The sequence below is a fragment of the Hyla sarda genome, chromosome 6 (assembly GCF_029499605.1).
Source record: "Hyla sarda isolate aHylSar1 chromosome 6, aHylSar1.hap1, whole genome shotgun sequence".
NCBI classification, from domain to species: domain Eukaryota; kingdom Metazoa; phylum Chordata; class Amphibia; order Anura; family Hylidae; genus Hyla; species Hyla sarda.
Genome location: NC_079194.1, coordinates 218,318,730 through 218,334,632, shown reverse-complemented (window position 1 = coordinate 218,334,632; position 15,903 = coordinate 218,318,730). Strand labels below are relative to the sequence as shown.

Below are 15,903 nucleotides of genomic sequence, written 5' to 3'. Positions count from 1 at the left end.
CACGTTGGAGGTACCTGTCCATCCCCTCGGTCTGGCTGAGGTGTCGGGCGGTGTTCGGGGACTTCTGAAGCCCGTTAGTGCAGCGGTACTTAGCTGATAGGAGTCGGGGGTGGAGGAGCACAAGCGCTCGCCGTCTACATCAGGCCGCGCCGGAACCGGAAGTTGGTGTAATATGTTTTGATAAAAACCATTTTTCGGAAGCATTCAGTTATATACATAATAAGTAAAGAAAAACATTCTACACAAGAAATGAATAAAACCAGCGTTTCTTATTGTGTCCAGGTAAAATTTAGTAGCCAGTAAAGATCTTCTAGATAGAGCCAAGTTTACTGTTTGGGTATATTCACGGGGTGTGAGGTATTGCATGTTAATAAAATGTATTGCCATGTGCACTCCATTCTAATAGGTCATATGTGGCAGGCACCTTGGTGGGAGAACGGGGGTTTTGGTCAGTATGTTATGAATGCATCTCGCAAAAGTTACCTTACCTAATTGTCTGTAGGCATGTCCAAGAAACGGTGCACCACATCTTAATTTGTCTATTCTGGTCAGCTCCTGTAATGAGAAATCTCCAAAATGGAACACTGTGAAGACACAGAACAAAATAAATAATTACTAAATCGCTCAACATTCATTATATTATTGATACATTTGAACAGGAGGTTATTCCAGGGTCACCTACAACTATGCAGAAAAGTAATTGTAATAAGTAAAAAAAGGTGTAGAATTTAATTCGTTTTATACTTTCATTAGTAGGTGTTTGGGCAAGAGTCCCACCAGAGCCAGGATGATGGCATGTAACATATTTGGCCCAGCTATGATCTCGGCAGCAATTCTTTTCGGTGCCCAATACTGTACATTGCATGGTCGGGATTTTACCTTGCATTTTTAAAGCAGGATAATGAACAAACAGCAAGGGTTTCCCAGGAATGTATCTGCCAGATTGCAACACTTCCTTGGCCTGTCTGGTCGTCAGATTTATTACCAATCGATCAGTTATTCGTCCAGCTAAAATGCCATTAGCAGCAATCTTAAAATGTAAAGGAAGGATGCTTGGCTGCAACAACCGTGGGCAAATGTGCAACAGGGGGCCATATGGAACCTGTATGCCTCCATGCCCAACCATATGTCATCTTGTATCCAGACTTGAAGAGTCTCAAACTGCGTACTAGAACCAAATGCAAAAGTCCAAAGGCACAGCACTATAAATGAAAAACTCAGTTTTGCATAACAAAAAAAAATAAAATAAAAATAAAAAAAACACACACACATTTCTTGGTTTCCCAAATTGGTACTAGAACCTCCTTAACAGTTTTTCAAATAAACGTATACAGTACTTTTTCTCGAATATTGTAATCGCTTACATTAGGGCTGGGTGGTATACCGTTTCACACCAAATACCGAAATTTTTGTCCTGCACGATATGAATTTTTCCCCATACCGCAATACCGGTTTGGCCCCTCCCTCTCAGGAGCGAATGAATTATCAGCCCAGTGCTGCGCTGTCGCCACATTGGGGAACTAATCATATGTGACCTGCAAGCGCTGTTCTGCCCCTGCCCCCCCCCCCCAATTAATTATCGTCCAGCGCTGCGCTGTCCCCTTTGGGGTAAATACTCAAATATCACCGGCAAGCACTGCCCTCCTGTTTGTTGCTTCATTCGATTTCAACACTTAAAAATGCCCCCATATATTAGGGGTTTTATCCCACTTTACCATTGATCAATATAACAAACATAATTAAGTACTTACTCAGGATCTTGTTTCTTATGGTTATCACAGAATAATAGACAAGACACCGGTCTTCCATTATGAGGCTTCCACTCGTGGAGACACCTGAACGGATTGCAAATTATTAATTTGATATTTTCAAACTATTTCAGGATGAATGACAGCCACTGCATAAATATCACAACATTGAAATTAAAAGGGAAAGTATAACACTAGACGCGGATACTAGGAAAAAAACTAAAGAAATAAGACCCGTGTCTGCCCCTTGCTGACACTAAGCTAAAACTCAGTTGTTCAGAGGCAGTAGGCGGGTATATCCTGTTGGGAGGAGCCGGCTTTCTTTTGTTTTTTTTTGCCTAGTGTCAGCCTCCTAGCAGCAAGCAGCATATACTATGGTCCTGTGTCCCCCAATGAAGCGCTCAAGAAATTATCAATGGAAATCAAATTTATCAACCCATGGAGGTCTGCATATGGAGTCACAATCAAAATCAAAGTGGAAAACCAGACTACAGGCTGATCCAACTTTGATGTCCTTAAAACTAGTTCAGTAGTGTGTGTGTGGCCTCCACGTTCCCGTATGACCTCCCTACAATGCCTGGGCATGCTTCTGATGAGATGGCAGATGGTCTCCTGTGGGATGTCCTCCCAGACCTGGACTAAAGCATCCACCAACTCCTGGACAGTCTGTGGTGGATGGAGCGAGACATGTTGTCCCAGATGTGCTCAATCTGATTAAGGTATGGGGAACGGGCGGGCCAGTCCATAGCATCAATGCTTTCCTCTTGCAGGAACTGCTGACACTCCAGCCACATGAGGTCTAGCACTGTCTTGCATTAGGAGGAACCCAGGGCAAACCGCACCAGCATATGGTCTCACAAGGGGTCTGAGAATCTCATCTTGGTACCTAATTAGCAGTCAGGCTACCGTCCTTCACGGTGTTGGGCTGTAAGCACAACCCCCACCTGTGGATGTCGGGCCCTCATAACACCCTCAAGGAGTCTGTTTCTGACCATTTGAGTGGACACATGCACATCTGTGGCCTGCTGGAGGTCATTTTACAGGGCTCTGGCAGTGCTCCTCCTTGCACAAAGGCAGAGGTAGCGCTCCTGCTACTGGGCTGTTGCCCTCCTACGGACTCCTCCACGTCTCCTGATGTACTGGACTGTCTCCAGGTAGTGCCTTCATGCTCTGGACACTACGCTGACAGACACAGCAAACCTTCTTGCCACAGCTTGCATTGATGTGCCATCCTGGATGAGCAGCACTACTTGAGCCACTTGTGTGGGTTGTAGACTCAGTCTCATGCTACCACTAGAGTGAAAGCTCCGCCAGCATTCAAAAGCGACCAAAACATCAGCCAGGAAGCATAGGAACTGAGAAGTGGTCTGTGGTCACCACCTAGAGAACCACTCTTGCTAATTAATTGCTCATACTTTCCACCTGTTGTCTGTTCCATTTGCACTACAGCATGTGAAATTGATTGTCAATCAGTGTATCTTCCTGAGTGGACAGTGTGATTTCAGAGAAGTGTAATTGACTTGGAGTTACAGTGTGTTGTTTAAGTGTACCCTTTATTTTTTTGAGCAGAGTATTTAAAAAAAATTAAAAAAAGGAGTCGGGTAAGCCCTCTAAACAAACAGCATGTTTACTTAGATTTGGATATATGTCAAATGTCTGTATTAGAACTACCCCCTGTAACTCATTTGTGGATTGCTGCACATGTTTGGGGAGATTTACCTGCGTAGAGGAAGAGTGGTGCAGTTATCCATAGCAACCAATCAGATCACTTCTTTCATTTCCCAGAGGCCTTTTTAAAAATGAAAGCAACAATCTTATTTGTTGCTATGGGCAACTGGTCAACTTTTCCTCTACACAGGTTTCGATAAATCTCATTGAGAGCTTCCAACTTTTTGCTATAAGTTGAAAAGCCGATGTAAACATATGTCCAGTGATGAATGTTGTGCAGTTCACATTTTTATTTCAATACACTTTCTGCTCTCTGGACAACCACAAAGGGAAGGAGGGGAGAGCCACAGACATGTGTGGCAACTAGAGATGAGCGAACTTACAGTAAATTCGATTCGTCACGAACTTCTCGGCTCGGCAGTTGATGGCTTATCCTGCGTAAATTAGTTCAGCATTCATGTGCTCCGGTGGGCTGGAAAAGGTGAATACATTCCTGGGAAAGAGTCTCCTAGGACTGTATCCACCTTTTCCAGCCCACCGGAGCACCTGAAAGCTGAACTAATTTATGCAGGAAAAGTCATCAACTGCTGAGCCGAGAAGTTCGTGACGAATCGAATTTACTGTAAGTTCGCTCATCTCTAGTGGCAACCACTCATTTTCTACCTGGATGCAGCAGCGGGTAGACCCCTCACCAGCCAGTATAGCTGTTGGGGACCCCACATCCATCAGACATTTATAGAATATCATGTGGTGTAAATACTCCGGTCAACATTAAAATGCAGATATTACGTTAACTTCACAAATTGAATAAATAAATTATGATTTTATGTTATGAGTTTATACCTAGGTTGATCCTGCCCTTCAATATAAATCTGCCAAAATTTCACGTAACCATCATGGCTGGCAGTTGCCAAAACTGTTCCATCAGGAGATAGAGCTCCTTCACTTAAACACTGGACAGAAAGAAAAACAAAATTGATATTTATTACTATTATAAAACTATTTTTCATTCACTTCAAATATTTTCATTTATTAAAAGTTGTTCCATAAAAGAATATTGTTATAGTTGAATCCAGACCCAAATTCTAAACATCTTTTTTGTATTTAGACTTATTAAAAATAATGCACAAATCACCAGATATAACCAAGGAATAAAAGTTAGTAAAACTACTGAAGAGAAAAAAAGTGAGTGGCGCTATACTGGTGGAGAAGACACCGGATGTGCACATGTTTAGCATTTATTCTAATAAGCAGAGAAGACTGGGCAGCTTCATAGGCATCTGGGCTCATCACACCTCCACACAGGCATGAAAAAAGAGAGAGAAGCGACGGAGAGTGAGGATGCCGGGGAAGCAGAGGCCTTGCCGGAGCGTTGGGGACACCCCGGGGACGCGGCCACAGCGATGGAGGGAGACATCCAGGGAAGCGGTGACGGTCCGGAGCGGCGGGGACAGGCGAGTACAACTTCCTATACCAGTGGTCTTCAACCTGCGGACCTCCAGATGTTGCAAAACTACAACACCCAGTATGACCGGACAGCCAACGGCTGTCCGGGCATGCTGGGTGTTGTAGTTTTGCAACATCTGGAGGTCCGCAGGTTGAAGACCACTGTCCTATACTTTACATTGCACGGATCCCTCAACATACGATGGTCCATTTTGAACGGATTACCATCGTGTGTTGAGCGACCACTGTATATGGCTGTATACAGTGGGACTGTTGACCTCTAGTTGACAAATTCCTAAAGAACTCCCCAACATATACACTTCTATTGCAAACAAACAAAAACATTTTTTTTTAATAGTTTACAATCTGCCATCACAAAAAGCATTTTAAGCATGATTATTTAAGTTTTGAAAGGGGGCGGTAAATCCCTTTAACTACACAGAAGCATAGCTGACAGTCTTCCCATGGGGAAAAACCATGAAAACAGAACTTCTAGAACAAGTATGTAACCTACACCAGAATGTCCAGTCACAGATATGAATCCTTCCTTGATGTCACTTATAAGAGTAGGCCATGAACTGTGGTTTGCTCTTACGATGTCCAGGTCCCAGACTTCAGCCTAGAATAATACAAAAAAAAAAAAGAGTGGAAAAAAAAAACATGGGAGGACACAGTGCTCTAAAAAATATTCACTATTTTCTGAATGTCGCCCATAATCCCTTTTGTCACAATGACTAGTTTATAAACCAGAAAAATGAAAGAATGAATGCATTTGTTTAAGATTTATCACAAAGAAAATGAAACAGTAATACTAAACTTTATCTGCTTAGCTTTGCACCTAATAATGTGCACAGAATGGGATTGCACCAAGTATAAAAGAACAGGGGCTAACTAACCTATTAACCCTGTCTCTGACAGTGGTCTTTGGACATATTGCAACTCTGACAGCCGAGACAAATGTCACACCTGAACAACAAAATGAAATAACACCCCGTTTTTATTTTTTTTATTTATCAACTGCACCTAACGTGTTTGTTGGTGTACTCACTGAGTAACTCTCTTCCTGCCGTGAACCTCCCACCTGCACACCACGGCCTGATGGTTGGGCTTCCTAACACATCGAAATCTCCAGACAGAATTTCCGCCAGAGATCCTGTGGGCGGCAAGAAGATCTGCTTAGGAATGAATTGCCGTCTATGAGGATGGCAATGCAGTCTAGCGGTCCCAGCACCGCCAGAGGGATCTCCGGTGAAAATCTGTCTGGAGATTCTGCAGTGTGAACCCAGCCTCAGAGTTTAATTCATCCTATAATTATTGCCAAGCTGACCATTAGAACTTACAGTAAATTTGATTCGTCATGAACTTCTCGGCTCGGCAGTTGATTTATCCTGCATAAATGAGTTCAACTTTCAGGTGCTCCCGTGGGCTGGAAAAGGTGGATACAGTCATAGGAGACTCTTTCCTAGGACTGTATCCACCTTTTCCAGCCCACCGGAGCACCTGAATGCTGAACTAATTTATGCAAGATAAGTCATCAACTGCAGAGCCGAGAAGTTCGTGACGAATCGAATTTACTGCAAGTTCGCTTATCTCTACTGACCATGTCTGGAGCTCTAGTCCACCTAGCTATTTTGTATGCCTTGATTCTGATTATTGTGTGTATACTGGACATGGGTAATCTTTTATGTCCCCTACCTCTCGTCATTTCTTCCCCCATATACCTTGTTTAAATAATGTTCTTGATGCTGATTCTTAATATGTTATCATTAGGATTCTACTTATTTCAATACTATGCATACAGAGATATAGAAATATAATGGAGAGGACTGAGGACTAAGTGGGTAGAATGATTAAAAAAAAATATAACCTATTTACTGAGGACTTTAGGGGGAGATGGGGCAGTTGGAATAGACTGGCTCCTTAAGGTGATAAACTGTGGTCCCCATTTTTAAAAACTGAATGTGTTTCACAATTATCACTGCTGCTATAAACAGCTTTAAAAAGGACACAGAAAAGTAAGGTGCATTACCATATCTTCATGCAATAATGCAAGAGTCTGGCTAGAATCCTCTGACAAATTTTCCTCATTTTCTTCAGGTATGTAAGGGCACCAAATTATCCTGCGGTTATTATTTAAGGGAGTGTGGTCTGGTCTTCTTATGTGTACAACAATCTCGTCTCTGTAATAAAAAAATTTAAATAAAACGTATACATATATGATGTCTTAAAAGTAATTCTCAGATTTAATGTATTGAAAAGAATATAAATAAATGTATTGTACTTTTAAAAAACACATACACACAGGCTACAGCAATCACATGTGCCACATTAAGAGGGACCTGAAAGAAGAGACTGGTAGGGATGATATGGGATTAGGGATCGACCGATTATCGGTCTGGCCGATATTATCGGCCGATAATCGCGATTTTGGGCATTATCGGTATCGGCGATTACCTTGCCGATAATGCCGCATCCCCCCCCCCCCCACCGTAGTGCTGGGCGGTATACCGTTTCTTTTTCCTCCCACGGTGTGGATTTTTTGCCCATACCGCTATACTGGTCGGGCCCCTCCTCCACCCTCCGAGTCAATAAAAAAAAAAAAAAAAAAAAAAAAAATTTAAACTTCCTGGAGTGTCCGGCGGCATTCCGGGTGGAGGGTGAACCGGTCCGGGCTGTCCTTCTCCGGGGGCCTCTTCTCCACTTCGGGCAGGCTCCGGCCTAGTACGCTGCATAGACGCCGCTACGTCCGTGACGTCAGGTGCGTCGCTGTGCACGGTCGTCACTGCGCAGCGGCGTCTATGCAGCGTTACTAGGCCGGAGCCTGCCCGGAGTGGAGAAGAGGACCCCCGGAGAAGAAGGACAGCCCGGACCGGTTCACCCTCCACCTGGAATGCCGCCGGACACTACAGGAAGGATGGATGGCCCGGACCACCCTCCCCGTACGGTCCCTGCAGCAACTGGGAAGGTGAGTCAGGGTTCTGGGATGGACAGGGGTCTGTATAATATACTATACCTACAGTAGGCCCTCCAGCTGTTGCAAAACTACAACTCCCAGCATGCCCAGACAGCCAATGGCTGTCCGGGCATGCTGGGAGTAGTAGTTTTGCAACAGCTGGAGGCACCCCTAGTTGGGAAACACTGACCTATACTATACACTACTATATAGGCCAACAAGCTGGGAGTTGTAGTTTTGCAACAGCTGGAGGCTGTAGGGTTGTTTGTTACATCTATTTAAAAGGGTACTCCACTGCCCCACTGTTCAGATCATTTAGTTCCAAAAGCCCATTTAGTTCCGCTACGCCACCTCAATGCAAGTCTCAATGTAAAAAAAAAAAAAAAAAAATTAGATTTATATTTATATATATATAACTGTGAAATACCGTGTTACCGTGATACTTTAGATGAATACCGTGATACTCATTTTTGGTCATACCGCCCAGCACTACCTCACCGCACCGGCCCCATTGCCTCCCCCATCCCAGGTTTTATAATTACCTGTTCCCGGAGCCCACCCTACTTCTTGCTCCTGCTGCGTCCTGCGTTACACTGTGCGCAATGACGAGTGACGTGCGTGACGTCACCATCAGTGCGCACAGTGACAGTTCAGGAGGACGCCACCAGAGCCAGATGTGGAGTGGACCCCGGGAACAGGTAATTATAAAACCGGGGATGGGGGAGGTCTCAGGTGATAGGTCTCAGGACCCCCGGACAGGCAGGGGGAGAGAAGCGGGTGGTGGCGGCAGCCTATGGCACCGCAAAAGCCACTGCAGTGCATTGATTTAAAGCACCCGCTTTAAATCAATGATCTGCAGCGGTGTCGCAGGGGGATAAATAGCCGATAACTTATACCGGAATATCGGTATAAGTTATCGGCTATCGGCCCTAACCTCCACCGATTATCGGTCCTAAAAAAACGATATCGGTCGATCCCTATATGGGATGTATCAAAACTTGTGTGGATAGGTGATTGGGACTGGCACATTTCATGTTACAACATTCCGAACAATTTGAGGGGGAAAAAAAAAAAAAAAAAAAAAAAAAAAAAAAAAGTTAAAATCAATGAACAACTGCTTTAAAAGGAGTAGTCCAGTGGTGACTCAGTGGTGAACAACTTATCCCCTATCTTAAGTATAGGGGATAAGTTGCAGATCGTGGGGGGTCCGACCACTGGGGCCCCCTGCGATCTTCTGTACGGAGCCCCGAGAGCCCGCGGCTCTGCCATTGAGATGTATTGAGGGGGCGTGTCGGCCGCCGCTTTGTGCGGGGGTCGACACCCGCTATCTGGCCGGAGAGCCGGGGCCCTGTACAGAGAGATCGCAGGGGGCCCCAGCGGTCGGACTCCCCGCGATCTCAAACTTATCCCCTATCCTTAGGATAGGGGATAAGTTTTTCACCACTGGACTACCCCTTTAACTAGATAATCCAAACATTTCATTGCTAACTATAGAAACTTACATTATTTTTCCATTCTCCATGGTGAGCCGCCATACAAAGAGACTTCCTGCTTCATCCAAACAGGCCAGCAGGTCTGAGTTGAGGTGAGCGAACGCCAAGTCTGTAACGCTACCAGTAATTCCTTTTAGCAATATTCGTTCTGCTGTGGTGATGCTTAGAACTCTTATCATAGCTGTTGCGTTGGAACCTATAAATCACAAACAAAAAAAAATTTTATGAGCACTAGATTATTTATGAGCACTAGATTATTGCCCATACATTTTCATACTTGCTCTAAAATATATTTTTGTGCAAATACATTGGGGAGGAATAAATAAAAACTGAAAACAAAAACTTTTTAAAATGAAACCTGAGCTCTGATTGGGTGCTGTGGGCAAAAACAGAGAGTTTATATTCATTCCACCAATGTAGTATCAGTTCATAGTGAAAACATTTTTAGCTTGAGCTCCCATTAATATTGGAAAAATATAAGTTCTATTTTCACTGTAATATAGAGGCTTGCCTCACCACTGCCAGACCACAACAAACAACCAGCACTTCAGCCTGTTCTTGGGAAGAGTCTAAGGTGAACAACCCCCTGTGTTCTCCACTGGAGCATGCCCCACAGCCAGACTGTCTTGGCTGCCAGGGGCCCAGGTTGTACCTGCAGTGCCCTGTGGAGAGAAGCAGGCGCAGGCAGGCAGAGCAATTCCATCAAAGGGTTATCCAGCCATTGGCGGGACATAAGGAAGGGGTTTTTGGCCAAACAGCCCGGCCATTATATTTATTCATTTAAAAATGTAACGATTATATATAAAAGTTAAAGGGGTACTCCGGTGCTTAGACATCTTATCCCCTATCCAAAGGATCCAAACGATCAGGCATCTTATCCCCTATCCTTTGGATAGGGGATAAGATGTCTAGGCACCGGAGTACCCCTTTAAGGTTTACCACCAGAGTAGCCCTTACAGGCCTATATTCAAATATTTTTTTCCCCATCTGATTTAACCACAGGGCTAGAGAGGACAATTGGGAATTTGATTTTAAAATACTGTCCGTTTACAATGCTGTCTGCACTAACCCTTCTGGTTACCCCAAGCTTTGGCATTTTGCAAGAGGACAGATTGGGAAACTGTGTGACTGCTGGGGGAGCGGCTTATTTAGACAGCAACAGCATTTTTTGTAAAAATAATTGTGTAATTTTTTACGCTTAAAATAAAAAAATCTATATCTACTAAAACACACAGGCCATCAACCAAATGCAGAAAAAGGCAGAAATCAGCTATAGGGAATGAAAATGCTGGTTACTTGAGGCTATCGGCCCTGCCCTGTGGGCACTTGCTGCTCATCTGCATATAAGTTGAAGCTATAAGTTGATATACACTTGGGTTTAATGGGCCTTCTGCTGGAAAACAATTATTTTTAAAATCAACTGGTGCCAGAAAGTTAAACAGATGTGTAAATTACTTCTATTTAAAAATCTAAATCCTTCCAGTAATTAGCTGCTTTTTGCTCCACAGGAAGTTCTTTTCTTTTTGGATTTCCTATCTGTCTGAACACAGTCCTCTCTGCTGCCACCGCTGTCCATTTTAGGAATTGACCTCTGTAGGAGCAAATCCCCATAGCAAACCTATTCTGCTCTGGACAGTTCCTGACATGGACAGAGGTGTCAGCAGAGAGCAGTGTGAGCACTGGAGCAAAAAGCAGCTGCTAAGTACTGAAAGGATTAAGATTTAAAAAAAAAAGTAATTTACAATTCTGTTTAACTTTCTGGCACCAGTTGATAAAAAATAATAATAATAATAATAATAATAATAATAATAATAAATAATAAATAAAAAATAAATAAAAAGCCCGATTTTACCTCTTTCCAGCAAGCTGCATAGATTATCTACTTTGTATATGAGACAAGCAATTTTTTCAACAGAAGTTCACAAAAAACTCTTCACTTCATTTATAATAGACTATAACAAAATTCTTGTAGGTCAGAAGTTTGCAATAATAAATTCTAGAAGGTAATGGTGAGACTCTTTTCCTGTCTATTGCGATTTTCGCTTGAGACAAAGAAAGTTTGTGGCATTATCTAAATAGCAGAGTACTCATAGCTGCATGCCTGGTGTCAAACCTTTTGGGGCCACTGGGGACCCCCGCAATCTTTCATGCAGCACCCTGCGAACATCGCTCCGGGTCTGATGACTCACGATCAAGGGGCCAGAATATCGTGACGTCACGGCTCCGCCCCCTCCGGAGGATGATGATAGCGGGGTGCTGCATGAAAAATTACGGGGGTCCCCAGCGACAGGATCCCCATGATCAGGCATCTTATCCACTATCCTTTGGATAGGGGATAAGATGTCTCAGCACCAGAATACCTCTTTAATGGTGCCAATGGGGTCTACACAGGTTCTAAGTGTTTTAAAAGGGGTATTTAGGTTTCAGAAAACTGTATTTAAATGAGACTGTTGTCACAAATTGCATTGGCTTCAGCATGATTTTGCTTGAACTACCCCTGACAGGAAGATGTGTAGTTCTTTTATTGTCAATGTGGTATTTTCTCCAGCATCCCAACTCCTCCCTCTGTCATCATTCTCTGTTGTCTTAGAAGGCTTGATTGGATCTCAACTCTGACCAGTCTTTACAGCGTACATCACCATCTCCCTGTATGTAAGTATGTAAATATATATATATATATATATATATATATATATATATATATATATATATGTATGGAAATTTAGGGAGAATAAGGAGAGTATACAGCATGCTGCCTTGTATCAAAAAATTCCACAGGCAGAGGAGCAGACAGGCAATGAATGCAACAGGTGCCACAACCTCAATGACTGAGGTAAAGTGTTGTGGAATAGCTCTGGGCGTGGGGCCTGTCAGGAGTGCTGTAGGAGGTGAGATCAGGGTGGGACGATTATGATTAAGAGCTGAGGGAAACCAATGCAATCTGGGAATTATAGTACTGAGTAACAACTTTACCAGGAAGGACAGAACTAGGACTCTCAAAACGAATAGATTTTTGACTATTTCTGAACTGGGAAACACAGGTAAGCAGTGCTATACGCTACTGCAGCATTTCTATTTTTTATTTTTTTAGTTATTTTTTACCAGATGTGAAAGTTTCCCTTTAAGCTGACATAACACATGCCACAGACTAAGGGTCTATTCACACAGCAGAATTTCCATATGCAGTACTCCACACAGATTCTGCCTCAAATTAAAACCCAATAGACTTCTATGGGATTCCGCACTCCCATTCACATGCGGATTCTGCACAAGCCGGAAACCACCAGTATGAATGCGGAATTGGTGCAGATATGCGGAAATTCTGCCGTGTGAATAGACCCTTATAGTAGCACTAGCTACCATTAAACCAAAGACCTGGGTTGAAATAAAAAAAACAGGTTTTAACTTTTCATTTTGGGCATTTTTCATCAAGATTTATCTTTCTAACTGAAAGCGATATTCTATACCATATTTCAAAATCTTCATTTATTTAAACTCAGGTCCCACTGATGATGGGGATTAGGAATTTCATTGTATATTCAACTATGCATTATGTGGCTCATATAAAGTTACTTCAAAAACCATAATACCTCGTGTAGCATATGCAAGGTAAGCATTAGACACAGCGATCAGGTTTCCATTGTAATATTTCTGTTCCCAGTCATATTTTGCCACAGGCTGTATTTTCACCTGTGTATAAAGAAAGAATGTTGTTTTATTAATCCATTGACAGCTGTGTGAAAGTAACAGACGGCAGGTACCACTCCAACTATTATAAAAGCATACTCAAATCATGTCAATGAGTCGAAGCTCAAACAATGCAATAGAAATCAAAAAAATGTGTGTGCACATGCAGAACGCAACAAATACTAACACATAATTTCTTGACAAACGCAAAAAAAAAAAAAAACGGACACTGTTAAAGACACTTAAAAAGGAATTCAAAACACATTAGTATGAGCTTATAATAAAAATAAAAGTCAATAAATAATTACCTATGTTAACATAAAATTTCCTGTTAAAAATAGTTCTAAGAACTTTAAAGGGGTACTCTGGTGGGGAAAAAAAAAGGGATTTCAAATCAACTGGTGCCAGAAAGTTAAACAGATTTGTAAATAACTTCTATTTAAAATCATCATCAGCTGCTGTATACTACATATATACTACAGAGAAATTTGTGAAGTTCTTTCCAGTCTGACCACAGTGCTCTCTACTGACACCTCTGTGGATTAATATTTTTTTTATAGAAGTAATTTACAAATCTGTTTAACTTTCTGGCACCAGTTGATTTGAAAACATTTGTTTTCTACTTGTTTCCACCTTTAAGGTATTTTCTTCAAATTTTCAAAATTACAGTTTCCTGTCTGGTAACTAAATCTAATAAACTGACACTTCCGGTTCTGTAGTAAAAAACATTTCATTTTATTCCTCCTCATCTCAGATAGGATAACAATGAAAGGTGACACCAGATATAAAGACAGGATCAGGCCACTCCCAATAGGCCATTGATAGAGCTCACCTCCTCCCTTGCCTGCATAATAGCGTCAAGCGCGGTCCAAGAGCATGCCTAGAAAACTCTCCCACAAATGTCAAGAGAGTCCCCTCTGGCATATGTGCCTACGTCCATGGGCCCTGCTGTAAAGCACTTTACTAAATGCTGATAAAAGCAGCTAAGGCAAAGTGGGCTGCGCTATAATGTACAAAAAAGAAGTGAAAAATAAAATGACAACCCAACAACTGTAATGGTATCTGTCTTTAATCAGTAATAAAAAAAAAAAAAATTATATATTTATATAAATTATGTGTGTGTGTGAGAGAAACACTAGGGGGAATTTATCATTCCCACAGATTGTGCCAAATACAAAAGTGTTTGGTTTTTCCAGTTTTTGCACAGGCCACGTTATACCTCTACTTTATAGGGTCAAGGCCAAAAAAGTCAATCACACTGCTGCTCAGGCAATCACAGTTTTTGTTTTGTTTTTAATGACAGTAAACACTCCGTTGTGGTATGGAAGGGTGTCACTTTTTAAATTTTTTTTTTGCGCCAAAGCAAAAAGTTAATTAAATAGGGTGCAGTTCCTGTTTGATCCACTTCTAGTGAAACCACAATGTAGAATTTTTTTTTTTTTTATAAAGCCAGGAATGGATCGTATATAGTGAACATGATTAAAACGGAAAGAGAAGCTTCTGTTTTAAAATACATGCTTGGCAAAAACTGCATCTATAAAACTGAACATTTGCTGTAACAATATATTCCAATAGCTCCGATCTATGAAAGTGGGATATATTTGGTAAAATATACACATAGCAGTTGAGGTACATTTAAAAATGAAAACTGTCACTAAACTCCCCCTGCACTAACCAGAGGTACTGGCTTGTAGTTCGGGGTACGCAGATCAATATGCTGCCTACCATGCCAGGATCCATCTTGCCGTTCGCCCATTATCTTCATTATTCTTGATATGCAAGTGATCTAACTGGCACGGGCAGGGTTTCATGGCTCCATCTGGCACTGTGACATCAGAACCGCTCGTCTGCAGCACTGCCCGGCTTATAAATATTCATCCCCTCCCTCCGCCCCCTCTCCTCCACGCAAACGGCTGGACAGATCCAGGCAAGGTAGGTAGCATATTGATCAGTGTCCCCTGCTCTACCAGCCAGTACCTGTGGTTAGGTCGGAGGGAGTTTAGTGACAGCTTTCCTTTAAGGCTAGGTTAACCATGGCCTTTTCTCCCATCCCGCTATTCTCCTGTCAATGCTGCTAAACAGACCAGACTAACAAACAGATGCAAAGGAATGCCATTTGAGTGGCATCCTTTTGCATTAGTTTTTAATCAGTTTGTATTCTTTATTGTCCGTTTTTATTTTTGTCTGGCTACTTTCTGGTTGCCCAGAAGTAATGGATTGGAAAAAATGGATGCAAACAGATGAAATTAAAGACTCAGCCTTTGGGGGTACAGTCGCCAAAAAAGGTTGAGAACCACTGGTCCAAGGCACACCAGAAGTCCAAGTGCATATGCGCCAATCTTCAAAGTGATTAGAAGCCTGGCAAATAACACTTTCCTGTATGATTATGACCAAAAAGGAAAGTTGAACTTACCTTGTTGCTTCCTCTTGCTTTGCTACAAATATTTGAATCACTACTAGCCACAATTTCAACATCGTTGCCTACGATCTCAATGCAAGGAGGAGAGTCACCCCCAGAAAGGCAGCTAAAGTAGGACAAAAAAAATGTAAGTTAATTATTTAAAGGCAATGTAGATGATAAGGAGGTTCTCTCATTTCATCAAGTTATCTCCTATACATAACATAGACGTTGTTAACTTGCTGATCCATGGGGTCCAAATGCTTAGATCACCATAACATCAGTGCTCCAAATGTACATAGGGGGCTGTGCATGTGAAAGTGAGTGCATTTTAGCTATAATCCTTTATGTCATTGTCTACTAAAAAAAAAAAAAAAAAAATTTTTTTTTTTTTTTTATGCTTACCGTAAACTCTCTCTCAGGATATATCTTGCTGCCACTAAGCATACAAAATGAAGTCGGCCCCTCCTGGCGGGATATACCCTACTGACCCTGAGCTAATAAGTTTAG

General features: G+C 42.2%; 1 protein-coding gene across 1 annotated transcript in view; it reads right to left on the bottom strand.

The window, feature by feature from the left end:
• Positions 1-15,903, bottom strand: part of EDC4 (enhancer of mRNA decapping 4) — a 110,400-nt gene that overhangs the window by 74,943 nt on the left and 19,554 nt on the right. Inside the window, 8 exon segments of the mRNA XM_056526448.1 lie at positions 489-584; positions 1,752-1,835; positions 4,260-4,369; positions 5,377-5,481; positions 6,892-7,042; positions 9,318-9,504; positions 12,899-12,998; positions 15,409-15,520. Coding sequence (XP_056382423.1) covers positions 489-584; positions 1,752-1,835; positions 4,260-4,369; positions 5,377-5,481; positions 6,892-7,042; positions 9,318-9,504; positions 12,899-12,998; positions 15,409-15,520 — 945 coding nt within the window.